Source organism: Pseudophryne corroboree, chromosome 8 (genome assembly GCF_028390025.1).
Source record: "Pseudophryne corroboree isolate aPseCor3 chromosome 8, aPseCor3.hap2, whole genome shotgun sequence".
NCBI classification, from domain to species: Eukaryota; Metazoa; Chordata; class Amphibia; order Anura; family Myobatrachidae; genus Pseudophryne; species Pseudophryne corroboree.
The window spans coordinates 414,560,856-414,588,241 of record NC_086451.1 but is presented as its reverse complement, the minus strand read 5'-3'; the positions used below and the strand labels follow the sequence as shown (position 1 = coordinate 414,588,241).

Genomic DNA, 27,386 nt, shown 5'->3' with positions numbered 1-27,386 from the left:
AAGGTGGGCCCCTCTCAGCTCTGGGCCCCATAGCAGCTGCACTTCCTGCACCTATGGTATCTACACCCTGTATATAACACATGTATCTGTGACAGGGAAGGTGGGCCCCTCTCAGCTCTGGGCCTCATAGCAGCTGCACTTCCTGCACCTATGGTATCTACACCCTGTATATAACACATGTATCTGTGACAGGGAAGGTGGGCCCCTCTCAGCTCTGGGCCTCATAGCAGCTGCACTTCCTGCACCTATGGTATCTACACCCTGTATATAACACATGTAACTGTGACAGGTAAGGTGGGCCCCTCTCAGCTATGGGCCTCATAGCAGCTGCACTTCCTGCACCTATGGTATCTACACCCTGTATATAACACATGTATCTGTGACAGGGAAGGTGGGCCCCTCTCAGCTCTGGGCCTCATAGCAGCTGCACTTCCTGCACCTATGGTATCTACACCCTATATATAACACATGTAACTGTGACAGGTAAGGTGGGCCCCTCTCAGCTATGGGCCTCATAGCAGCTGCACTTCCTGCACCTATGGTATCTACACCCTGTATATAACACATGTATCTGTGACAGGGAAGGTGGGCCCCTCTCAGCTCTGGGCCTCATAGCAGCTGCACTTCCTGCACCTATGGTATCTACACCCTGTATATAACACATGTATCTGTGACAGGGAAGGTGGGGCCCTCTCAGCTCTGGGCCTCATAGCAGCTGCACTTCCTGCACCTATGGTATCTACACCCTGTATATAACACATGTATCTGTGACAGGGAAGGTGGGCCCCTCTCAGCTCTGGGCCCCATAGCAGTTGCACTTCCTGCACCTATGGTAGCACCTCTAGGACACTGTGTGTGGTGTTTCGCTGTGTCTGCAATTCTAAATGTAAAGACAAGTACAGTACGCTACACCTCTCCGAGCGTCTCAGTCACGCTGACTGTATCGCACCTTACGTTGTATAGACTCTAGGTGCATGAGAAGTGAGAACACATCTGTAGGATGAGCTATGACTGTTTTCTTAACTACTCTGTCTTTTAACCTGTCCAAAAAGGAACAGACATCACATAGCTCTGATTTGTTCCCTATACTTGTACAATGGGCGCTCCCTTCAGGGATGAATTACAGAGAATAAAAGTGACAAATACAGAGAGAACAATACAGCAGGGGATTAAGTCATTACAGCAGCGGATTAAGTCCGACAGCACTGGCACAGTTCATCCTATTAAAGGGATAGATGAGCAGGGCTGCATCTGTAAACCTGTGAGTAAGATATAAAGATTGTACAAGAATTACAGAAGGAATTGTCAGTAAAGCAGAATTCTCCCCTGGTTCCGCACAACAGAGATCCCACGACTGCTGTACCTGCACAGCGCCATTAGGCACTCCTCAATAACATCTCGCTGAGCCTTAGTGAGGGAGCGTCCGCGGGACAGGCGGTAAATGGTGTGCAGCATGGAGTCTACCATGATGGCACGGTGCTCAGTGCCAGCGAACAAAGGGGCACATTTGGTGATGAGCGGGAGAACTGCCAAGCACAGGTACCGATTTAAGGATAGGGCCATTTCTGTAGTACTGAAGGCGGCCTGAGGTGAAAAGGAGAGAGGAGATAATGAATGTTATCTAATGATGTACGGAAAGTGGAAAACAGACACAAGGAAGATTAAAAGTTGAGATGAAACAAAAAAATAACATAAAACGCAACATAACATGAATACACAATATAAAAATGACAGTCAAAAATGGCTAAACACAAGAGGTGGCTATGGGGCTGTGGAGTAACTCACAGTGTCCAGAGAGGCTGCTGCCCTCATGTCCGGCAAGAACCCAACTTCCAGCACTTGCAGCAGGAAATCCTGATTGTCAATGCCGTAGACACGATCCAAGAACAGAACCATTGGCGCCTTGTGGTCTGGTACAAAGCTGGCAGACATTTTTGGCTCAATGATATTGCCATCTAGTAAAATAAATGAAAACAGGGTGAAAATAAGTTGTCATTTTAGTACATGGCTCTTATATGTCCAATGTTTGGTGGCCTGATACTTCAGCCCTCCCTTAGGCTCAGCTAAGAATGATAAATAGCTAAGTTCTGTTCAGTAGCACCCTGCACGTCTTACCCTTTCCGAAGGCCGGTATTTGCAGGGGAAGACTAATAACTCCCACCAGATCCTCAATGGGTACCAAGGAGCGGAGGATGGCTCGGATTCGCAGAGCTTCACCTTTACCGGCTTGGATTAGCTGCAGGAAAGCAGTGAAACATAAACCAGTAGCACAAGGTAGTGAGGAAGTCGAACTACAAACCCACAACACTCCCACACGAGATGGACCAGTTCGATATGTCCACATGGCTGTTGCCCATTTACCTCTCAGAGTTGCCCATTTCACAGAGAGAAAGTGGACGTTAGACAATCAGTCCACACTTGCCATCTGCATGGGCGTATGTGTGCATGATCACAGCGATTACTTTCTACCCCGCATGCGAAGTATCCTCCTAATATCCACTTATGTCCAACACAGAATCAGCCCCATGTAGAGGCCAACGCAGAAATCCATGAGCATGATAAATATACACAAAATATACGCAGGAGCCTTCTCATACTTACATGCATTTCTGGAGCACAGCGACCCAGCAGGTCAATAAGAGCTGCATAGAAAGACATGATTGCATTGCCAAGGTGCACACGGTTCTCTTCATGGACTTCCTCCCCGCCATACCTGGAGAAGGAGCAGAGATGGAAAATATGATTTAAGAATATGCAAGAAAATAAGAAGAATATTTGGGGAAATGCCGAAATTATTGAAGCTGCTGAGAAGGGTGTGGCACAAAATATCGACATTCAGATTGTCAACACAATGGCGACATGGCTTGAATGTCAGCTTGTCAACATATCATTTTTAGCGCATTTGAGCCCCAATCCTACCCTACCCGAACCACAGCCTAACACTAACATGGACTGATGACATTCACAGTGTCAACATGGCAATGCAGATATTATGTCTATGTTGACATTTTCGACCAGTGGAGAAGTTGCCCATAGCAACCATTGAGCATCTACCTATCATTTTATAGGGTGTACTTGATAAATGCTTCCTCAAAACCGATTGGCTGCTATGGGCAACTCCTCCTCTTGTGCACTTCTCCACTCTTTATACTGCTTGATACATCAGCCCCAATGTGAGAAAAGATGTCAGAGTGAAAGACAGAGGAGACAGAAAATAAGTGTCCTCGGGTAATCAATGGTTGTGATACAGATCAATGACAATTTTGTGAAATGCATCAAGAGTACATTTAGGAGTGAAGGAAAATTCTACTCACAACTCCCTGCGACGGTCTTTCTTGACTGTTGGCCCATCCCTGGCAGGGTCCTCGGAGATCTTGATAGCTTCTTCAATAGCAGCCAGCAAACCATTGCCTCCCTCACCCCTGAGGGCAGGACCAAAGCACTCTGGCCGTCGGATCAGGAGACGTACCACCACATTGGCATTCTCCTCCACGCTTTCACCTGGGAATAGAAATAAATTAATCAGGAGACACCGTAGACATTATATTTTGTTCAGATATGGGTTGATTTTTTTAAAGGCTCCTAGTTTAAGAAATACCAATTCCAAGTTTGTTTTCCGAAGCCAGACACCAAACACTACTAGATGAGTCAACAAGTTAGTTTCTCGTTCCACACTCACCGTTTACAAAGACAGCAAAACGCAGGAAATCCAGGTACCTCTCCCCACCTACTGGGTTCCATCCAATATCAGGATAACCCTTCGCCAGCAGCATAGGACAGGTCTGTAGGCCACAGCCAGCAAGATAGGAGACAACCTGTACAGAAGAGGAATGGAAAGTTGAATTGGAAACAATCAGGGAACAGATGAGAAAAATAAAAACAATTGTGATTGTTGGTGAATACGGATATATATCAGGACACTACTCAGAATTGAGGACTCTTGTCGCACCTTCTCTAGGTCCTGCTCTTGCAGTGCCAAAGCCAACTCATTATTGTCAATCACCGAAGCAGCAGCTACATCTAGAGGAGTTGACCCTCTCATCCCTGCAATGCAAACACACAGAGAATTTAGACCACGGCGCTCCGTTAAGCATCCTGGAGTTCGAGATGTACACAGTGGTGGACTTACCCAAACCAATACCACTGTTCTGTAGCAAGTAGCTCAGATGGTCAAACATGGCTCTTTGGTTCTGCCGACTGATTCTGCAGAAATAGCACAGGAATCGGCAGCAGTTGGTGACCATTTTGGGGAATCGAATCTCCTGTTGAGATGAGGTATATTTTGATACAAATAACGGCAAATGAGATGGAATATATTGTGATGAAAAATCCTTATTTTGTTGCTTGCAATAGACTGACATTTACAACAGTACTACACCATGTGATTACATTGCACATACTGCAGTATGCACCTATCTGGAAGCCCAGCTACTGTATCTAGGTATGAACCCAAGTTCAAAACACCAACTACCTTTCATTCATGTTCCATCACAATACCCTTCCTCTTTCATCTCATCTTGGGGACACTGTGACTCTGGGTTTAGAGGAGGGGCTGAGGAGTAGGCACTAAACAGTTATCTCTTGGAGTTTAAACTCTCCCTCCCCCCCCCCTTTCCAAACCCTCCCACCTTCTCCAGCTAGTCCATATTTATATAACAAAGCTAAAGGAGAACACAACTTGGAAAGAACCTCCTCTTTTTGCACTCTGAACCCCATCTATATTACTACTCTGACAACTCTGTAGAATTACCTTGGATTCACCACCACCCAAAACATTAACCATGACTTCCATAACAGTCTCATGCATTCCCAGAGCTCGCATAAGGTTGGGATGTTGGTAAAAGACCTTGTTGTTCATGATGTTTCTAGAAAAAGAGACAATTGGGACATCAGGATACATATAGAATGGTAAACTGCCACATAATAAATATACTGGATTATCATCATAGTAAACACTGTACAAACATTTAAAAAAAAAAAATTCAAATTGCTTTTTATTTAAGATATAAAAAAGATGCATTAGGACAGACCCAATACTCTGGATCATCAGGTTTTCCTCCTCGGGTCCCATTTGCACAATGAGCAGAGATCGAATCTGTCCCAGACTCTCCAGAAGGTTCATGGTGTCCTCAACCGATACAGCATTGATAGTGTAGGCCTTAGGCAAGGCTCGGATAAGCTCCCCTAGCCCATCGTACTGGCGGTGAAGCAGGCTGAACATCACTCGGACCAGCTCAGGGCTTTGGATGAAAGACTCCTGTGCCCAGTGAACCATGGTGTGAGAGATGAGCTCTTGCAAGGTGCCTGGATTTAAAGACAAAGTACATGATAATGAATGATGACTAGAGTGTATCATATGAAGAAAGGTTTACCAGCCTGAACCATAAGATGTCACAGCCCCAATCAAGAGGAAATTACCATTTCTATCCTCAATCCCAACCATGGATGCTCCAAGAGGTGAGTTCCTTGGTCAGGAACAAAGAGAGATTCTTCACTCTATGAACTTCCCTGCTTAGTAAAACTCAAAACTAACCGCCACACCATAATCCCTCACTTACTGGGCTTCGGCTCTTCTTCTTCTACTTTTTCTTCTGGCTCAGGTTCTGGCTGTTTTTTGCCCCGCAGGTGCCGCACTTTCTCCACTAAATTAAGGAGACGTCTGGTCAGGCTTGTGTCTTCCTGCTCTTCCTCCTCTTCCCCTTCCATGTGGACACCTGTGGGTTAAAAGACATTATTGTTAATGTACCTCATACAAACCGACCTCTGACAATGGCCAAAAATGTAGAACAGAAACTGCAGAAATTATTATTCATCCGTTTTATGGATAGCAGAAATAGGACGATAGCCAACACTGCTGAAAAGGAAAAATTAAGGAAGAGATAGATACACAGTTTGCTTGAATAAAGAATCAGGTTCATCAAGTTCAACCATTCATACATTTTAATTATATTGATTCAAAGCCAGAGGACTGAAAGACAAGGGAAACAGTGGCCAGTTTAACAATAGAAGGGGAACTATCATTCATCAATATGGCAATGCCTCTTCTGAGTACAGCTACAGGTGTTATGTTAGTAAGGCAGGAATCCAGAGCATCTCCAAGCACCGGCTGTTCCACTGCTGTGAATGGGTGCTGGGTCACATCGACCCGTGTTACCCATTTACACTGCACAGCAAGTTGGGTTGAACCCATGTTCAACCTTGCTCGCTCCCGGGTAGTTTCAACAGACCACACACCACATCTTGCACCATCCTAAGTATCCTTGCCTCTCTGGAGTCCAGAGTCAATGCTGCAGCAGCAGAAATCACTGGGAAAACGGCACGGCAGCCATGTTCCCGAAGACCTAAGCATGCACAATAGACCAGATTCTACTGTGCAACAGAGAGGAGGGAGCTGTCACAAAGCATGCACACAGGTGCCATCCTCTCTTATCCCAATGTAGTCACTTTGCATGCGACTCTGGATCAGACACAAGAAGTACCATGGTACGACTATAAAATGGAGAACAACATACTTATAAAGGGGTCATGTGCCCCGGGTGCCGGATTTTAGGGGGCGGGGCCGGGGACCTACGTTAGGCTCCAGCCTAAGTCAGCTGCTTCTCCACCGCTGCGATCTGCCAGCACTCGACACCCAGGAGAGCGGACACCAACAGAGCAGAGCCGGTAATTATGGCGCAGGCAGGAGGGGTTTGATTACACAGAACTCTCCCCCCCCCCCTGCGCACGCGCCAATTCATTGCCAATACCGCCTGTGGCATACTGATCAGACACGGGCTGTGATCGGGATGCGGAGCTGCTATGGAGTGAATATGGAGGACGCAGCCGCAGGGCAGAATTTAATATTGATGCCCCGGTAACAGGAAGTACCCAGCGCCACTGTCCAGTCCTTCCCCACTCCCCCTGGGCTGTGAGGTGCGCACCACAGCGACCAGCCAGTAAACAGGAAGAAACGTCCCAGTTGCTCTAAGTGTGCTAGCGAGAAAATATTTATGCTACTGGCAGCTGTGTGTTTTCCCTACATCTGAGCTGTCTCATCGCCACACCACTGATCCTTCTGTTCATTCCCTTCTTACATTAGGACCAGTGAGTGCCGCATCTTGTTTGATAGAAATATATATATATATATATATATATATATATATCCAAAAGAATAACTGGTACTCTGGAGTCTAAGCGAATAGATGAAAAATAACTTTTATCCAAGTCAACGTTTCGGGGGTCTTAGGCCCGTCGTCAGGACATAACAGGACGGGGCTAAGACCCCCGAAACGTTGACTTGGATAAAAGTTATTTTTCATCTATTCGCTTAGACTCCAGAGTGCCAGTTATTCTTTTGGATATATATTGATTTATCTTTACTGGGCACCGGAGCAGCTGTATTAAATTTTTATTTACTTAATTTCATTTTTATTTATTTAATTATATATATATATATATATATATATATATATATATACACACACACACACACACACACACACAGTGGGGATTGAAGGTTTGGGCACCCCAGGCAAAAATTCATTTTAATGTGCAAAACGAAGCCAAGGAAAGATGGAAAAATCTCCAAACGGCATCAAATTACAGATTAGACATTCTTATAACATGTCAAAAAAAGTTTGATTATATTTCCATCATTTATACTTTCAAAAGAACAGAAAACAAAAAATGGCGTCGGCAAAAGTTTGGGCACCCTGCAGAGTTAATACCTTGTACTGCCCCCTTTGGCAAGTATCACAGCTTGTAAACGCTTTTTGTAGCCAGCCAAGAGTCTTTCAATTCTTGTTTGAGGTATCTTCGCCCATTCTTTCTTACAAAAGTCTTCCAGTTCTTTGAGATTCCTGGGCTGTCTGTGACGCACTGCTCTTTTAAGGTCTATCCATAGATTTTCAATTATGTTGAGGTCAGGAGATTGTGAAGGCCATTGCAAAACCTTCAGTTTACACCTCTTGATGTAATCCACCGTGGATTTTGAGGTGTGTTTAGGATCATTATCCATTTGTAGAACTTCAGCTTTTTCACAGATGGCATCAAGTTAGCGTCCAAAATTTGCTGGAATCTTATTGAATCCATTTTTCCTTCTACTCGTTAAAATGTTCCCTGTGCCACTGGCTGCAATACAACCCCAAAGCATGATTGATCCACCCCCATGCTTAACAGCTGGACAGAGGTTCTTTTCATTAAATTCTGTGCCCTTCCTTCTCCAAACGTACCTTTGCTCATTCCGGCCAAAAAGTTCTATTTTAACCTCATCGGTCCACAGAACTTTATTCCAAAATGCATCAGGCTTGTCTATATGTTCATTTGCAAACTTCAAACGCTGATTTTTGTGGTGAGGACGTAGAAGAGGTTTTCTTCTGATGACTCTTCCATGAAGACCATATTTGTACAAGTATCTCTTTATAGTGGAACAGTGTACCACAACTCCAGTGTCTGCCAGATCTTCCTGGAGGGATCGTGCAGTCAAACGTGGATTTTGACTTGCTTTTCTCACAATCCTGCGAGCTGTTCTGTCTGATATTTTTCTTGGTCTTCCAGATCTTGCTTTAACTTCCACTGTTCCTGATGACTGCCATTTATTAATTACATTCTGAACAGAGGATATGGGCATCTGATAACACTTTGCTATCTTCTTATAGCCTTCTCCTGCTTTGTGAGCATCAACTATTCTCAGTTTCAGTGTTCTACACAACTGCTTAGAGGAACCCATGGTGCTGATTGTTGGAGCAAGGTCAGATGAGTCTGGGCTTTTAAAACCTTTGAGATTGACATCACCTGGTTTTTCCAGACGATGATTGAGAACAATCCATGACACTGCCAGGTCTCAGCTGTCCAAAGGGGGCAGTACAAGGTATTAACTCTGCAGGGTGCCCCAACTTTTGCAGACGCCATTTTTTGTTTTCTGTTCTTTTGAAAGTGTAAATGATGGAAATATAATCAAACTTTTTTTGACATGTTATAAGAATGTCTAATCTGTAATTTGATGCCATTTGGAGATTTTTCCATCTTTCCTTGTCTTCTTTTTGCACATTAAATATATATATATATATATATATATATATATATATATATATATATATATATATATATATATAAAATGGATTTTGTATATTTTTTTTTTTAAATGTAATTAATGTGTGTGTGTAGGGGAGGATTTGGGGGTGCACGCTAAATTATTGCCTTGCCCCGGGTGCGCCTGATTCTGATTTGGAAGTAAAGCAAGAAAAAGCAAATAGCTGTACATTCCTGGGCAACACTATGCTGCACTGCAGGTGGGGCAGATGTAACATGTGCAAAGAGATTTAGCTTTGGGTGGGGCGTGTCCAAACTGAAATCTAAATTGCAGTGGAAAAATAAAGCTTACATTTGTGGGCTACATGCGAAAGCAGCCAGTATTTATCCTGCACAGAATTCTTTTTTTTATTTGCTCCTCTTGCATTGCAACATGGTTTGTTCCAGATGCAAAGTTACGGATGTGTCCTCATACATCTAGCTTCAATATGCCATGAAACGCGGTCTATTAAAGGTTCTATTTGTGTGTGAAGTTGAATTTCTGGGGATTTTGAGCCAGTTTTGCTTTTAGTAAATACCTGATTGTCAAAATCACCACCAAATCACCTCAAAATTGAATGAAAAAGAAAATCGACCCTTACTAAATTTACTCCTCAGTCTCACACAGATATACAAGTGTTATATATCAAATTAATCAGCACAGTCTCCAGTTTTATCATACTGTACTTTTCGACAAAAAAGAAATAGGCCGTCGCTAGCAGTCTCACAGGACTTGGGGTCTGATTCAGGTTTGCAAGTAAAGCAAAAAATTACACAACTAGGCAAAACCATACTGCACTGCAGGTGGGGCAGATGTAACGTGCAGAGAGATTTAGATTTGGATGAGTTATATTGTTTCTGTACAGGGTAACTACTGGCTGCTTTTGCATGTAGCCCACAAATGTAAGCTTTTTTTTACACCTGACGCCAGAATCCTGACCACTGACAATGCCGCCAGCCGGAATCAGGGGCTAGCAGGGTCTATTCCCAAGAGTTGGAACAGAACCTGTGGCGAGTGCAGCGAGCCCGCAAGGGGCTTTGTTGTGCTCGCCCCCCTGCCGGCATTCTGGTGGCCAGAATGTTGGTATGCTGACCACTGGGTTCCCAGCCACCGGCATCACATACTCAATGCCTTTTCATAATGCCAAAGCACCTAGATACAACAAGTCAGACTCAGTGTGTCATCCCTGTTCTCAGCCTCTGTCCTATACACATTTTGCTAGTAACTATACAATAGGCATTTGTCAAAGACCAAGTTAACAAAATGTATTTATAAATGCAACACAAAACATGTATATGCTGGGCCCTGTACAGAGCCGGTCAAATCATGGGCCCAGTTTGCCTCCATGTTAAATATACAGTAGGTTTGCTTACCACAGTGGGACAGGAGGTCACTATGGAACTCGATCAGCTCATCCCGAATTTCTTCGGGCACGGGGTAATCCTCCTCAGGCGTGTTCTTGGAGTTCACCAACATGTTAATCTAAAGAAGAGCAATGCAACACACGTGAAAAAGTGGAGGTGAAACACAATCTTGGGTAAGGGCCGTCTACTCTACTATGGGGAGATCCTACAAGCAAAGTTAGAACATGTATGTAGTATAACACCAAAGATCATGGTTCTATGGCCCTCATTCCAAGTTGTTCGCTCGCAAGCTGCTTTTAGCAGCTTTGCACACGCTAAGCCGCCGCCTACTGGGAGTGAATCTTAGCTTATCAAAATTGCGAACGAAAGATTAGCAAATTTGCGAATAGACACTTCTTAGCAGTTTCTGAGTAGCTCCACACTTACTCGGCATCTGCGATCAGTTCAGTGCTTGTCGTTCCTGGTTTGACGTCACAAACACACCCAGCGTTCGCCCAGACACTCCTCCGTTTCTCCAGCCACTCCCGCGTTTTTCCCAGAAACGGTAGCGTTTTTTCGCACACACCCATAAAACGGCCAGTTTCCGCCCAGAAACACCCACTTCCTGTCAATCACATTACGATCACCAGAACGAAGAAAAAACCTTGTAATGCCGTGAGTAAAATACCTAACTGCATAGCAAATTTACTTGGCGCAGTCGCACTGCGGGTATTGCGCATGCGCATTAGCGACTAATCGCTCCGTTGCGAGAAAAAAATACAGAGCGAACAACTCGGAATGACCTCCTATATCAAAATGAAATGTGGCTTTGTGTTCTTGAATGAGAAGAGTATAACTTGGCTGGACACCAGCAATCCTGCAACTTTTATGAAATATCTTGTTTTATCCTTCCGCTTTTTGAACATGGAAATCCATCTTTAATTTCCCTATTTTGTATACCTTGATACAGGTGTAATATGAGTCTTGTGCTCTAAAGGTATGAGACAGCTGTCAGGATGAGTGGGCTATTGTGAGACATTAACATGAAGAATGATAAGGATTCCTTATCACCTGTTCTTGTGGAGGGGATCGGAATTCCCGTGTGCGGCGAGCAGTCTCCGCTGCTGACATAGTGAATGCCTGCATCAGCTCCTTGTAGCGCTTCCTCTGATTGGTCTGCAGGCTGTCTACATGCCGCTCTGAGAATGCGATAATGGCTTCAACACGATGCTGCAACTCCCGGTCACAGAAATACTGAAGCAAGTTGCACATCTGTGTGAGAAGAGATTGTTGATTAACAGAACACTATTATCTGGCAGAGTTGCTCAAAATTAACAAAAGAAGAGTAACATTTTTGAATTGCCAATCATATCCAAAAGTTGTACATACATTAAAAACACATTCAACTTGATTTTAAATGCAAAAAACCCACCTGCAACTTCACAGACTCCGGCAGCTTCATTTGCAGCAAACCTTCCTCCAGGCCTTCCTCTTCCTCTTTGGCCTCCTCTTCTCCAGCCTCTACTGCTTTCTCTTCTCCCTCTTCTGTCTTTTCCTGACCTTCTTCCTCTTCCTCAGCTACTTCAGCCTCCCAATCTTTCTCAGTAGCCTCCTCTTCTTCTTCTTCTTCTTCTTCTGTGCCTTCCTCCCCACCTTCCTCAACCTTCTCCTCTTCTTCCGCTTGCTCTTCTTCTGAAAACACGTTGGGTTCTATCATCTTCAAGATATGCCGCACATCGTCATCTTCAAAGACACCCATGATTAGGAGTGTGGAGATGAGCTTCAGGACTGGTACAAATTGGAACTCCACGCTACCCCCAACAGGATCCCTGGTGTGCTGTCCACCATCCAACACAGCTTCTGTCAACATGTTGATAGCTTTGGTCTTCAGTATATCCAGTGGGATATAAGGACTGTGGAGGTAAAGTTCACTAATGGTGCTTACGAAGCAGGTATGGGAGAAGTGAAGCTCTGGCTTCAGACAGGTGCTCATACCTACACCGGGAAGTCCATGTTTCTTGTTCTCATTGGGGAACAGGGTGATACTCTTTGTCTGATCAGTCATTGGCACAATGAACTCACTGTTCATTGTCAGACGTGCTCTCTTGGCTGACTCCAGGTGGATGCTGATGAGTAGATCATAGAAGCCACCCCGAAGGAGACCTGACAGGTGGTTACTCTCACTGGTGTAAAGCAACTGAGATTCATCCACGTGGCTGGTGAGGGCATGTGCCACGCGGTTATTTCCTAAAGCACAGACCGAGCAATACAGCTTCAGAGTATGGTAGTGGAATTTCAGCATGTTCAAGCGTTCAGACAACTCAAGGATATCAATGCACCTGCAATTAACATAATTAGCATTATGCAACTAAGAAAACCAGGTAACATTAGCTGTAAACAGTATAGAATGATGACAATATAGAATGATTACGGCGACCATACAGTATTTCCAGAACAGGGCACCTGAGGTATTTTAGTAAACCAACATTTATATACAACAAAGGCTAAAAATGAGGCGCTGGTTTGACTAGAATAATAAAAATAAAATTCTAAACAAGAATGAAATGAACAATATAAAATACATGTATACACAGTATATATTATTAAACATTAACATATACTACATTTTAGTATAGAAATCATTGAACAAAAACATATAACATTCAACCATTAGCTTCTGATGACAAAATAGTGCAAATATAGCGCCTCATTCAGTACGCATTGCTAATGTCCAAAAATTGCAAACGATTTTTGGACATTTGCGCATGTGCAGCTTGTGTAACACGCATCCGTGGACGTTCACAGTGCGAGCGCATCCCTGAATGATGTGATCACGCTGTGATTAACAGCGCCGACCGTGTGCGCGGGGAGGGGAGGGTGGCGACAGACCGTTGCAGGGGCGTGGTCCAGACAACACAGGTGTGGGCGGAAAATTTTTGGGGCAGCTGCGTGACATCACAGGCAGCCTCTCTGATAAAGAAAATGGCGATGCTGCAGCATCAGCAATTCCCTGGTCAGAGATGCAATCGCAATTAGATTGCGATCGCAAAGCTGGGCGGGACTTAGCATGCTGGGTGGCCTTGCCCTGTGCTGGGCGGCCCCCAGTGTGCGATTGTACTGAGTAGCAGAATCTGTTACTCATCCTGAATAGGGTACGTAGTACAACTTCCTATAAGAAGGAGGCAGATCCTCCTCTGATTCGCTGTGCTGTGGTCTCATAATACAGAAGCCAGTTGTTCCCATTCACTCTTAGGGGTATATTTACTAACGTGCAGATTTTTGGAAGTGGAGATGTTGCCCATAGCAACCAATCAGATTCTATCATTTATCCACCTGCAAGAAGATAATAAATAGATTCTGATTGGTTGCTATGGGAAACATCTCCACTTGTAAAAAAAAACACACTTTAATAAATATACCCCTTACTCTCTGCTTTGTAAAGCACAGAATTAGTCTAATCGGAAGCAGTTGGTTAGGGGCAGGCTCGGTGTATAACCTGACCCTAATGCACATACCACTGTTCTGAACAATTCAGGTTTTTATTCTTTCTTTTCAACATCTCAGTGTTGTAAATATTTGGAGAACGAATTGACAGAATAGGAGAGGAGTGGGTTAAACCTAAGCTAGTCTGGGGGCAGGACGGTAAGGCATTATGGGAGTTTTATTGTTAGCCAATAGGAATGAATGTTGGGGGTAGGTGGAATGGGTTCTTAAGCCTGAGAAAGGGGCTGGGTCAGCCTCTTCTGCTTTTGTTGTGGTGAGGGTGAGTGCTCTTCCCCCCTTTGTCTCCTTGCTGTGCTGCTTGCACATTGTGAAATATTAGGTTGCTGCTGCTGTGGCAGTGTGCTTTATACTGTGCCTCCTCTGTCCCCATTACCTGGGATTAACTTGCATACCCTCCAACATTTTACACAGAAAAATCGGTACAAATCCGAAAAAGGGGCGTGGCCGCGGGTAAGGGGAGCGTGGCTACGCCCCTTTTCCTATGCTTTCAATGGAAGTTTGGAGAGCCAAAAATCGGTACAGACCATTAAAAAAAAAGGTACTGTACCTATTAAAAAGATACAGTTGGAGGGTATGAACTTGTGGCCTGCCATGCCCCGTCCCCGCCGCTCCTCTGGCCCCCCTGCCCGCTATATTGATGCAGCTCCTGCACTTTGCTCACGGCCGGGGCTGAGCCTGCTGGCGCTGCTGCGGGCGCCCGTCCACGGGCGCGTGCGGCGGCGCGTTCGTCCACCCCTTCGCCGGCTAGGCCGCGGGCGTCGGGGGGATCCCTCCGGCGCGGCGGCGGCTGGCAGGGGGTCAGGGCGGCCGCCAGTGGCGAACTGGATCTGGCAGCCGGCGGGGGGAGCCGGCCGGGGTGCCCGCTGGTGTGAATCCCCCGCCGGCTGCGGGGACGCGTGCGCGCGCGTTCCCTGCACCCTCCACCGCTGAGAGTCACCGGCGGCTCCCCAGAGAATGAGGGGACTGCTTGTAGGGATGGGGCCAGTGGCTCTTCCACTGGCCGTCCCTTAAGCCAGGCGATTTCCGTGTCGCTGCTGGACTCCCTGGGCGCTCTCCTCGCTCTAGCAGGGGGGCTCCCGGGGGCCTTTGGTGGTGTCGGTACGGGACCAGAGGGGGGGGGGGGTGATGCCTGGAGGCGGCGGTCAGCGAGTTCTCCCGTTGGGGGGGGGGCAGTAGGGGTTGGGGCAGCGCTGTGGCTCGTGGTGCACCGCAGGAGAAAATGGGGGTTCCTGGGGCGGCTAGCGCCGGTCCCAGGCGTGAAGACGCGGTTGGAGCCATCCTCGTGGTTCCCGCTTCGGTCGACGCGGCCATTCTCCCAGGTGCTTCTGGCCCCGCCATGGCGCAGTTTCTACAGGCGTGTCGCAGTCTGGGCTCCGCCGCTGCATTGCTGGGTAGTGCTACCCCATCGCCCGCAGGGGCGTCTGCTTTCATTCCCACCGGGGGGGCTTCGGCTCCTGTGGCGGTTGTCCCTTCTTTTTCAGGTGCGGACCCGGATGGCGATCAGGACGAGGAGCCAGTCGTGGCCGACGTTTCGCCTTCCGTAGGCGGGCCTGCTGGTGAGTGGGACGCCGATACAGTTTCTATGTCGCTGGGGTCCTCTTCTTCCTCGTACGGCAGTACATCAAGTAGATCTTCTTCCTCTTCTTCGTCATGCCAGCCTGCGGTTAGTAGCACCGCAAAGGCTAGGAAGAGGGCTATCAAGTACGCGCGAGGCGCGGCACCGGGATAAACGGTCTCGGAAGAGTAGTAGTAGTTCCCGTCGGGAAAGGAGGAGGCGTAATTTGCCGGGCGTGGTTCGCTGCGAGTGCACGGCAGTCTTGCGAGGGTTGCGTGAGAGTTGCAGGAGGAAGATTAGACGGGGGGAATACGTCAACCTTTTTACGTTGACGGAGGACACCAAGAGGGAAGGTAAGGAAGCGCTTGCGAAGGGCGGTATTGGGGCGGAGGCCTTCCGCTCATATGACAACTGGTTGTCGGGTTTCTGTGTCTTTGCGGCGTGCTACTTGGAGGATCACCCTGATGAACACATGAACGTCATCAGGTATATCCACCTCGTGCATGACATGCAGCGTCAGTCTAAGGACGATTCGTGGCTGCATTATGACAAGCAATTTCGTCAGAAGCAGGATTGCCTGCACATCATTGACTTCGGATGCAAAGATGTGGAGGTATGGCTTCGGGTCACGCGAGCGCAGGATATGAAGATGGTGACTAAGGGGGCGGCTGTGGCGCAGGCCGCGGCGGCGAGTCAGTTTCGGCCCGCGGTTGAGGCTCCGCCGCGCCGCCCTTGGACCGCGGCCCGTTCTCCGCAGCAGGCGCCGGCGAAGGGGAAGTGTTTCGCGCTCAACAATTCCACGTGCCCCCTCGGGCAACGGTGTCGTTTTCGCCACCTTTGCTTACGATGTAACGGATCCCACCCTGCTTCCAACTGCTTCCGCGGGGGGCGACCGGGTGCCAGGGCGGCCGCGGGCCCAGACAGAAAAACAGCTGGGGGGCTTGCCGCTAGTTAGGGCGCCGACCCCGGTTCGTTTGGGGGCCATGCTAAAATGGTCGGGGTGGTACCCAAACACAGACGACGCAAAATTTCTGCGGGAGGGTTTTGCGTCGGGTTTTCGTTTACCAGTGGTGGGGGGAGGTTTTGGTTCGGGCCGCCAGGAACCTGCAGTCTGCTCGGGATTTCCCCGACGTGCTTCGGGAAAAGGTTGAGCAGGAGGTTCGCCTGGGGAGAATGGCGGGCCCCTTTGCACTGCCGCCTGTCGAGGATTTGATTATTTCCCCCCGGTGGGGGTCGTGCCCAAAAAAGCTCCGGGTAAGTTCCGGGTCATTCAACATTTGTCTTATCCATCTGGGTCCTCGGTGAACGATGCAATTTCGCCGGAATATTGTTCGGTGGTGTATCAGTCCTTTGAGGATGCTTTGGACATGGTACGGGGCTGTGGCCCCGGGGCCCTCATGGCTAAACTGGATGTTGAATCAGCTTTTCGCTTGCTACCCTTTGCACCCGGAGTCGTTTCGATTCATGGGTTTCCGCATCGGGGAGGAATACTTTGCAGACAAGTGTCTGCCTATGGGGTGTTCCGTTTCGTGTGCCTTTTTCGAAAAGTTCGCCTTTTTACATTGGTGTGTGGAGTTTTCTTGCGGAGGTAGCAGGATTGCACATTACCTGGATGATTTTTTGTGCGTGGAGCCCGCGGGTTCTCCTCGCTGTGGTTTTCTGCTGTTTTCGCTGCGTGCCTTGTTGGGGCATTTTGGCGTCCCTGTGGCCGAGGACAAGACGGAGGGGTCCCTCTCCTGTTTGTCCTTTTTAGGTATCGAGATTGATACGGTCGCGGGGGCTTGCCGGCTGCCTCAGGACAAGGTTGCGAAGCTTCGGGAGTCCATTGCGCAGTGCTCGGAGCGGCGTAAGGTGATGTTGCGGGAGGCTCAATCCCTCCTAGGCCTGTTGAACTTTGCCTGTCGGGTGATTCCCATGGGCCGGGTTTTTTGTCGGAAGTTGGAACGGTCCACGGATGGGGTGTCCACCAGGCCGCACCATTTTGTCCGTTTCTCGGCTGAGATTAGGCGGGACCTCGCTATGTGGGTTTAGTTTCTGGCGGATTTCAATAGTTTGCTGATCTGGATGGCCCCGCTCGTTGACAGTTTCGACCTGCAGTTGGTTACGGATGCGGCGGGCTCGTCGGGGGAAGGTTGTTACTTAGACGGGGCTTGGTGCGCGGCCTCATGGCCCGAGTCTTGGTCGCGGGAGGGGCTGACCGGCGACCTGTTGTCGCTGTAGCTTTTTCCCATCATGGTGGCCTTGGAGGTTTGGGGAGAGCGCCTTCGCGATCGCAGTATTCTCTTCCGCTGCGATAACTTAGGGGTCGTGCACGCGGTTAACAACCAAAGAGCTAAGGCCCTCCGGGTGTTGTCGCGACTCGTGCTGACTTGTATGCGCAGATATATTCTGTTTAGGGCTCAACACGTCCCCGGGGTTGATAATGGGATCGCCGATGCATTGTCCAGGGGGCAGTGGGATAGGTTCCGTTTGCTGGCCCCGGAGGCTGATTCGGCAGGTTTGCCCTGCCCTTCTTATGTTTGGCAGGTCATCATGGCGGATTGGAAGGGCTAGCAGAGCTGTCTTTGGCTCCGTCCACTCTCGCTGGATACCGTCGGGCCTGGAAGGAGTGGGGAGACTTTTCCCGTGACCAAGGGCCTAGAGGTACGAGGGGTCAGAGCTTGTTTCTAGACTTCGTTTGGCAACTCTTCGTAACTGGGAGATCGAGGGCCGTGGTGTCTCGATACCTCGCCGGGATATCCTTTTATTCTAAATTGAAGGGTATGCCGGATTTTACGAAGGGTTTCCTGCTGGCGAGGGCGCTTAGAGGTTGGGCGCACTCGGAACCGGTCCCTCCTGATGGTCGGTGCCCTATTGATGCGTCCCTGCTTTCTTCCTTCTTGGTGGCGGGGGTGGCGGACTCCCGTTTTGAAGCGCTCCTGTTTCAGCTGGCTTTTTCCATTCAGGGTTTCTGAACTGGTTGCGGCTTCTAAGAAGTCCGAGGCCATGATGCGGCACGCGGATGTTGTCGTGGGTGGGGGGTCCATGCTGTGCAGGCTGCGCCGCTCCTAAACTGATCAGATGGGTAGAGGTCATTGGATCTCTTTGGCACCATAGGGTGGTGAGGACTGTTGTCCGGTGGCGTTGGCTAGTCGTTATGCGGAGGTCAGGCCCTTGTCTGAGGGGTCTTGGCTGCTACATTACGATGGGTCGCCATTGACGAAGTACCAATTTACATGGATGATGCGGCGCTGCCTGTCCAGTTTGGGCCTCTCCCCTCGGGACTTTAGTTCACATTCATTTAGAATCGGGGCCGCCACTTCCGCAGCATCTGCAGGGCGTGCTGTGGACGAAATTAAGGCTTTGGGCCGCTGGAAGTCGGCGGCTTATAAGCGTTACATTCAGCCCACTGTTGCGTAAGCGAGTTTGTTGCTACTAACATGTTGTTCGTTTACTGCGTTGTGTTTCAGTTCAGTGTGTTCGTGCTGTTTTGTTTGTCTCCCCTGTCCTCCCTACTCGGATGGCTAGCTACTCGCCACTGCTGGCAGTGGGGGTCTGGAGTTCTTCGCAATTTTTTGCCTGAACTGACGAACTAATTTGGCTTAATTCATTCAATTCGGCTAATTGGCATCTAATTACAAGTTCCTCAGCAGGTTTTTACGTTTCACCTCCAGCCGAGTTATTCTGTGTTCCCCCCAAACCCCCCCCACTCCCAGCTCTAACCTTTCCCCCCCCTTTTTTTGTTATTTTCTTTTTTCCTTTTGTTTCTTTCTGTTGCTTCGATTGGCCTGAAGCTTGTTCAAGAGGAAAGTTATAGTCCTCTATTCAATTTTTTCTTTTTGGCAGATCCTCATTCTGATAGTAGTTGGTTCCTGTTCTGTTCTGGGCTGGGTTTGGTTTTATCTCCCATATTCACATTTGTTTATCTGTTTTTTCCCTTTTAGGTTGGCGGGTGGATGTGTGTGATGTGTGGGTGATTGGCCATTCCTATGTTTATTGGGCAGCCAATTTTTTGGCTACGGAAGGGGCTCCTTGCTTTGTGGGTTCGGATGATGTGCGGTGGATAGGTGTGCGTGGTATGCTTTGGCATTACCTGAAAGCGAAGCTTATGGAGCAGGTTCGGCGATTTGGCATCCCCAAACTGTTGGTGATTCACTTAGGAGGGAACGACCTAGGTAGGAGGAAGGCAGTGAATCTTCGATTGGCCATTATTCAGGATCTGCAAGTGATTTCGGGCGCTTGGCCAGGCTGTAGGCTTATCTGGTCTTGTATGGTGCCGCGGTTGTGTTGGCGTGGAGTGGTGGATTGTCGGGCGATCGATGTGGCTCGCCGGAAGGTGAATGCCGCAGTGGCTAAGTTTGTGGTGGCCCATGGCGGTGCCGTGGTTTGGCATCAGCGGATCAAGTTTCGGTACTTCTACTTGTTTAGACCTGATGGTGTGCACTTGACAGGACAGGGACTATCTACAGTATGTTTTTGGAGGATCTGTTTTCGGTGGTTGGTTCGGTAGGTTAGGGGTATGGTGGCGGTGCGTAGTTTCTGTGGAACAGAACTTCGCTGTTGGCGGGAAAGAACGGCAAGTTAACATTTGTTGTATTAAAGAGTGGATTGGAGGTCGTTTGGTTGTTGATTTTTAGGTGCGCTCTCCTTCGCTGACTGGTTTTACATCTGCTAGACCGCCTTCACGGGTGGCAGCCTCATCACCTTCACGGGTGGGTAGTCAGGATGGAGGTTGAGCGGATACCTATTTGTTTGTTGGAAGGTTTATGTCAGTTCTTTTTTATAAGATAGTTATCTATGGGATAGGGTTGTTTAGCCGTTCTTTCTGACCACCATACTTTAGTTTAATTATTCACAGTTAATGGTTCACTTAAATAAATAGCTAACAATTTCTGCCAAATTCAAGTCTCCGTGTCTTTATTTATTATAATTAAGTGTTAAGATGTTATAGTTTATGTTACGGACAATCCTCAGACTATATGAGGTTTATAAGTTAATAAACTCTTTGAGAACAGGATAAAATGGAAAACCAGTGAGACAGAGGGAACAACGTACAAAACGGGACTGTCCTGGAGAAAACTGGACATATCGGGGGGTCATTTCGAGTTGATCGCTCGCTAGCAGTTTTTAGCAGCCGTGCAAACGCATAGTCACCGCCCACGGGGGAGTGTATTTTCGCTTTGCAGGAGTGCGAATGCCTGTGCAGCAGAGGGCCTGCAAACACATTTAGCGGGTCATTCTGAGCTGATCACTAGCTGCCGTTGTTCGCTGCGTAGCGATCAGTGAAAAAAAGGCTAATCTGTGCATGCGTATGCACCGCAATGCGCACGCACGTCGTGGTTTTGCACTGGTTCTACCGACGATTCCAATTGCACAGCTGAACGCAAGGAGATTGACAGAAAGAGGGCGTTTATGGGTGTCAACTGACCGTTTTCTGGGAGTGTTTGGAAAAACGCAGGCGTGGTCGGGCGTTTGCTGGGCGGATATCTGACGTCATAACCGTGTCACTCGTCGCAGCAATCATCGCACAGGATAAGTAAATACAGGGCTGGTCTTGTTTTGCTCAAAATGTGTTTACAGGCGCTCTGCTGCACAGGCGATTGCACTCCTGCAAAGCGAAAGTACACTCCCCCGTGGGTGGCGACTATGCATTTGCACGGCTGCTAAAAACTGCTAGCGAGCTATCAACTCGGAATGACCCCCTTTGTGCAAAACAAGACCAGCCCTGTAGTTACTTATCCTGTGCGATGATTGCTGCGACGAGTGACACGGTAATAACGTCAGATACCCGCCCAGCAAACGCCCAGCCACGCCTGCGTTTTTCCAAACACTCCCAGAAAACGGTCAGTTGACACCCATAAACACCCTCTTTCTGTCAATCTCCTTGCGTTCGGCTGTGCGATTGGAATCGTCGCTAGAACCAGTGCAAAACCACAATGGACTTCGTACCCGTACGACGCGCTACGCAGATTATGGAATTAAATTATAGCATGTAGAATTATATTGGAGCCCATTCATCAATTATCAGGTTTTGGAGCAGATATTTATCATTTCTTTCCACCGCGGCAATAAGAAATTGTCTTCCACCGGGCTGTATGAGAAAGATATCCAGGGTCACCATATCACCCTAACCTATTGTTGCCTATGTCAGAAAACCTAAATGAAGCCTTCACCTGTTCTCTTCTGGGATGTGCAGAGCCATCATCATCAGCGGTTCTGTGCATTCCACCATCCAGCCATGCCTATCGCTGACTTTTCCTGATTCCACTGCCAAGAAGTCATTTGGCATCCGGCTCCACACCACAGGTGTCAACAACTGGACATCCAGGCGAGGTGGGCACTGCGGAACCGAGTTCTTATTTTCACTGCGGAACATGGCTGCCGATATGGGCATGATATTCTGCGAGAGGGAAAGTACGAGTCAGACATACTGCATTATATGTCCACGTTAATTTAAAACCTAAATTAAAAAATAAAGTGAAAGATCACAGCATTTGAAGCAAATTGCTATAAGGTTTTAGGGTTCTATACCTTCAATTTCCCCAGTTCAAACTGGAACAAATTTTGGCTCAAGGGCTGAACAAAGACCGCAGGAAACAGCTTTGTGTTAGGCTCAACCTGGTGAGAGGAGACACAGAAGGACAAAACGTTATCTATACAGCAAACGTCATTCATGATCAGGTCAATATGTTGACTAATTAAAAACAACGTATCTTCAAAAGAAAGTAGATTGCATAAAACCCCATAGATAATCACCAAGCACAATGACTTTGGTATAGATAATCTAATGTTATAACATTTTAAATAGCTCTGAGTTTTCATACCAGATAAGATAGTTATACAGTAATGGTCTGGAATAAAAGAGCAGCCACATGGGTTTAGGCCACAGCTGGTTTTTATGAAACCGTTCTTTCCTAGTTTATATCTATCTGTATATAGTGTTGGGGGGGTTGTAGGCCATTCATGTTTGGCAACTTTTAAAAAGTGATTAATTCTTATTAAGGGTAGATAACATTTACTTACATCTGTAATGTTGACTTGAGTAAAAGTCATGGTGTGCACATAATGCAGTACGTACCTGGAAAAACGTGTTGACCTCTTTCTTGTTGGCGGTGAAGGTCATGAGCCCAGTTGCCAGGTCAATCAGGCAACCAATCACGAGGTCCTCTTTTCGGACCCGAGCTTGTTGAGTATTGCTGCTGAATTCTCCACCCCAAACCATGTAACAATTGCTACGCTTAATGCTGAAAGGAAAGGGACATGAAGGAAGTTACTGTAGGTCTTTATATCAGGACCATTTAGAAACCATGCACAGAAAGGCTTAGAAACAAAATTGGCATTCCAGTGTACCCAGTCTTGTTAATTATTTGTATTTGAACTTAATAGTGCCTCTGAAGTTGAGTGCCCCCCAGTAAGACTCTTCCCGGGATGATCAGTGTTAGGCTGATAGCCTCTGGGAGGTGGGAAATTATTACATTAATATATAAGGTTTCTCTTCCATCTTCTCACACTCCCTAGTCTCCTTCATCATCCTCTCTGCTCACCTGTTAAATACGTTGCCTTTGTCGTCCCCCATTGTGATTGTGGCCATGCGGACTTTGTTCAGGTCAAAGTTCATATCGTAGAGATGATAGTCAGGGGTCACCCAACCAACCCAAACTCCAGTGGGCTCCTGTCCGGCAAAGATCCTCACAGAGTAGTAATACTAAAGGGGAGCCAGGAAAATAAAATAAATCACCATGAGTCAAAAAGACACTTATTAAATTCAGAATGATGTAGGCAGTGCTGCCAGTGCATTTGGGCAAAGGCACATTGCAGCAATTATCTTTGTTCATTTTATGTCACCCACCCATAAGGTTGCAAAGGGAAAGGAGTGAAGATTGGCTACTGTATTAAACAGTAATATCCACAGAGAAACATTGCTTTGGTACATAGAATGACTGTTGATCAAATCAATGTATTGGCCAATCACAGGTACATATAAGGGAGGGATTAATCTAGACTAGAAAAAAACAAACACACAACTCCCCCAGCACACTGCAGTAGGCCAGCAAAAGAGATATATATCCCGGGATATTGTCAGGTCGAGCACCACTTTTGAATATCCCGGGTCGAGTAAACCTGCATTTCAACCTGGTATAAAAACGGTGTTAAACACGGGTTGGATCCGAGTCAATGTGCACTCTAAAGTATCCAACCTGGGTTATTCAACCTTACATTCATGTAATGCCCCTTTCACACCGCACAAATAACCCGGTATCGACCCCGGCATATTGCCGGGTTGACACGGGTCGGCGTGCGGTGTGAAAGGGGCATAGCCGAAATCCCGGGTCGCCTGACCCGGCAATTCAACCCGGGAATAAAGCAGTGTTATACCCGGGTTGATTACCGGGCAGTGGCTGCGTAAACGGGCTCCCGGGTCGATGCGACCCGGGACCCGTTTACTACAGCAGGGAGAGGCTCATCTCCCAGCGCCGCCCCCCGCTGCTATGGCAACCCGCCCGGCATATTGCCGGGTTGGGGAAGCCTGCAGCAGCGGCCAATGCTGGATCCCACCTGAGATGGACCCGTTTCCAATTCCCAGGTGGTATCCGCCATTGGCAGTGTGAAAGGGATATAAAAGTGCTGATTGGCTGTTCTTTGTGTATCTTGATGATGTCAGCAGCCTGAGCCCTGCTACACAGGAGAGAACAGAGAGCATTAAGAATAAGAGCTATTAAGAATTAGGGGTGAGGCAGAGATTGCTAGGCAGCTTACTGCATACCTCCCAACTTAATAAAAGTACAAAGGCGCGCCAAGAGCCGTGATCGCGAGTCACGCCCCCGCAATTAGGTAGGCACAACTAGCGCGCATGTTTATGTGCACATGTGAATATTCCCACCAGAGATCCATAGGAAAGGCACTATGGGATCGCGGGCACGGCTATTCGCACCTGGTGCAGCTAATCATTAGCTTAGCTACAGTACATCTGTACATCCTGGTGATACTTACATTTTGTGGGAAATCAATTGAAAACAGTAATTTCCTGGGTATTTCCCATAAAATTACTTTAGTAAATATGCCTCATTGTGCTGTATATGCATGAAAAGTTACAATCAGATGTGAATATGTATCCCACGTGGAACTTTTTCTCTAATAATGACACACTATACCGTAGTAGTGTTCATGATGATCTCAGTATCATCTCGGTCATCCGGCACTACATCCCTCATCAGGCGAGGCATGGTAGGTACGACAGGAGGTGGTGAGATAAATGCTGGTTTCTTAGCCTTGAAGAGGAACCTGTGAGGCATAGGACGTTACCATGAAACAACGGGATGAGAACATAGGTAATTTCCAGGTAGCTAAGCAACATGGACCATTTACAGCCATTGCTCACCCTCTCTTTCCTTTGGACTTTTCAGAAGCTGCATCCTTCTCATTCTCTGGCTTGGCCAGTTCCTTGGGTGGTTCCTTAGCTGCTTCCTTCTCATTGGTTGCTTCAGCTTCTTTGCGGGAGGCAGATTTCTTTAGGAGCTCAAATTCAGAGTCCATGTCCACATCTAGGACCTCTTCTTCAGGTATGGTGAAAGAACGGGTGAGAGGAGTTGCCCCTGCAGTACACTTAAACGTCTCATAAAATTCCACTGGCATGCTGAGCCTAAAGAAAAGCATGTCGTTGTTGCTGTTCTGAGACCCAAACGTCTTGTGCGTAACTTTGAGGCAAGGCGGGTTGTCCACAGTGCCATCAATGCGCCCAACCTGAGTAGTTACAAAAATGACCATGGTAAGTGACAAGTTTAATGGTGTGTTTGCTGGAACATCAGTTTAGCTTGACATAGTTTAACCTATTTTATGACCCCTCACCTCAATGTGACCGTGATCTTGGGGCACAGGCACAAACTGGGGAAGGCTCTTGCTAAACCAGGTGGTGATTTCTCTCTTCATGTTGATAGCAAATGGCTCAAATCCTTCCTGCAGGCCGCAGATTGTAAAGTAGCGGAGGCTGCCAACATCCTGGCCGAGGTTCAGTCTACCAACCTGAGACATTCCAAGACTGCAAACTGGGATAAATCCTGAAGGAGAGATTGATGAGTGAAATATTGAGCACAGAGGGATATAATAGTATCTTCTTATTTATATCGTGCCACAAGGGTTCTACAGATGTGGAAGCTGCAGCTCCCATTGCAGGTATCACACTCACCATCTCCTATTTCTATATCTTTGAAAGCAAGATCGGAACCAGAATCACTGATCAGCATCTCCCCATTCAAAGTGAACATGATGTTCATCTCTACCAGGTCAATCATACACCCAACCACATCTCCGGGCAACCAGCTACGTCCAAAAGGTTCACTGCCGATGTGCCATCGCTGGCCCTGTAGGTCAGATAAACATATATATATCATGTGCAAATAAATAATGTAAAAAGTCCCAAACATCATCCCTCATGGACATATATGTAAAAAACCCACAAATGTTCTTGGGCACAATTAGTTTTTTCTGATACACCTATCCTGACCCAACCCCAGACATAAGTAAGCATATTATATCTCTCCATACAGTTTGGTGTCTGTAAGTCAGAAAATGAACTAGCATTGAGTACATACATTATGCAGAGGCATGCAACACTAGATATATGACATCACATACACCTCAATTAGTTCCTGCTCTTGTAGGAAACATCTTACACTTCTCCACTGTGCCTATGGAGCTTCAGGGCTGCCTTCAACCCTCAGTCTCAGGTATCATCATTGTGTGGATCCTAGACCCCTGTTTTAATTATCTAGGTCAATTAAATATTTCCATAATATTAATTTCACATGCTGCCTTCTAGGTGCAAGGTGTAGAATTAAGTGATGTGAAGGTTTAAACAGCCCTATAACCACCTGCTGTTTACATATCATTGGCTGACAGAAGGCCAACAGCCAGCATTTTAACTGCAACCGCATATGCAACAATGCATGCACAGTGTCAATACTCACCCTGCAACCATTAAACACATATGCCAGGTCATCGGCCCCCAGTTCCATATCTGGTCGCACCTCAGGTCGAGCCCATCCTACTCTCATCTCCCCCGTTGTTACCGCTTCAAATTCAAAATACCACCTCCCTGATTTGACTGCGTATGACTTCTCAGCCCGGAAGATGCGCATCCTTTCAGATCGAGGTTTTGTTGTTCCTCCCAGAGCAGCTATGGGTGAAAGAGATCACTTGTTGATTTACAGTACATATCAGGATTACTACATTTAGTAGAACTGCTGAGACATCCCCAGACCCCACCCTTCTTCTGCAAATGACACCTGTAAATGTCTTGTACATCCAAGGTACTGTGCTCTCTTGTCAGCCCAGGACTTACTCAGCCGCTGCGATCACATCAGGCTGATCGGGGCCGGATTTGATGTCAGGCACCCTCCCTTCAAACGCTTGGTCCCGTCTACGTTTCTCCAGACACTGTCAATCTCCTTGCGAACGCCCGTGCAAATGGATCCTTCGCACAAACCCGTCGCTGACCAGCATTCCACTTTTGAGCCGTCCGTTGCTCCTGCACATTGTGCTGCATACGCATGCACAGTTCAGATCTTTTCGCCCGCTGAGCGAAAACGCACAGCAGCGATCAGATCTGAATTACCCCCCATGTTATACTAGTAGTTTTGACCTGTTCTTCGCCGGGTCACTAGCTATTATGCACTATCATGCCCAGCATTGCAGAAGGCTCTTTCTTCCCCAACCTTCCCATTTTTATCCTCTCATCTGTTCCTCTGGTCCCCCCTATTTGTCTGTCACTCTCTCATCTCTGTCCCCCTCTCCCTGTTCTTTCTCTCACACCCCTCCCACTGTTCTCTCTTATTTTTGTTCCCCATTCCTAGTCTCTCATCGCTTCCCCTTTCTTTTTCTCATCTCTGTCCCCTCCCCGCTTCACTCTCTCTCATCTCTGTCCCACCCTCTGTCTTCCCATCTGTGTCTCTCATATCTC

The 27,386-nt window shown here is 47.4% G+C and overlaps 1 protein-coding gene across 11 annotated transcripts in view; it reads right to left on the bottom strand.

Moving 5' to 3' along the window:
* The window catches only part of RYR1 (ryanodine receptor 1), a 247,739-nt gene that overhangs the window by 126,429 nt on the left and 93,924 nt on the right, over positions 1–27,386 (bottom strand). For all 11 annotated transcript variants that reach the window (XR_010183151.1, XM_063937896.1, XM_063937900.1 and 8 more), the window contains 23 exons: positions 26,395–26,603; positions 25,614–25,788; positions 25,277–25,485; positions 24,810–25,171; positions 24,583–24,712; positions 22,975–23,135; positions 22,509–22,674; positions 21,962–22,048; positions 21,604–21,830; positions 11,825–12,731; positions 11,464–11,664; positions 10,423–10,531; positions 5,559–5,714; positions 5,031–5,304; positions 4,751–4,865; positions 4,130–4,262; positions 3,950–4,044; positions 3,680–3,815; positions 3,315–3,501; positions 2,602–2,713; positions 2,116–2,236; positions 1,786–1,955; positions 1,364–1,584 (listed from right to left, as the gene is read on the bottom strand). Coding sequence is in view for 10 of the 11 variants with exons in the window: in XM_063937896.1 (XP_063793966.1) it covers positions 1,364–1,584; positions 1,786–1,955; positions 2,116–2,236; positions 2,602–2,713; positions 3,315–3,501; positions 3,680–3,815; positions 3,950–4,044; positions 4,130–4,262; positions 4,751–4,865; positions 5,031–5,304; positions 5,559–5,714; positions 10,423–10,531; positions 11,464–11,664; positions 11,825–12,731; positions 21,604–21,830; positions 21,962–22,048; positions 22,509–22,674; positions 22,975–23,135; positions 24,583–24,712; positions 24,810–25,171; positions 25,277–25,485; positions 25,614–25,788; positions 26,395–26,603 (4,663 nt within the window). In the remaining variant the exon portion in view is untranslated. The remainder of the gene's footprint in view (positions 1–1,363; positions 1,585–1,785; positions 1,956–2,115; positions 2,237–2,601; positions 2,714–3,314; positions 3,502–3,679; positions 3,816–3,949; positions 4,045–4,129; positions 4,263–4,750; positions 4,866–5,030; positions 5,305–5,558; positions 5,715–10,422; positions 10,532–11,463; positions 11,665–11,824; positions 12,732–21,603; positions 21,831–21,961; positions 22,049–22,508; positions 22,675–22,974; positions 23,136–24,582; positions 24,713–24,809; positions 25,172–25,276; positions 25,486–25,613; positions 25,789–26,394; positions 26,604–27,386) is intronic.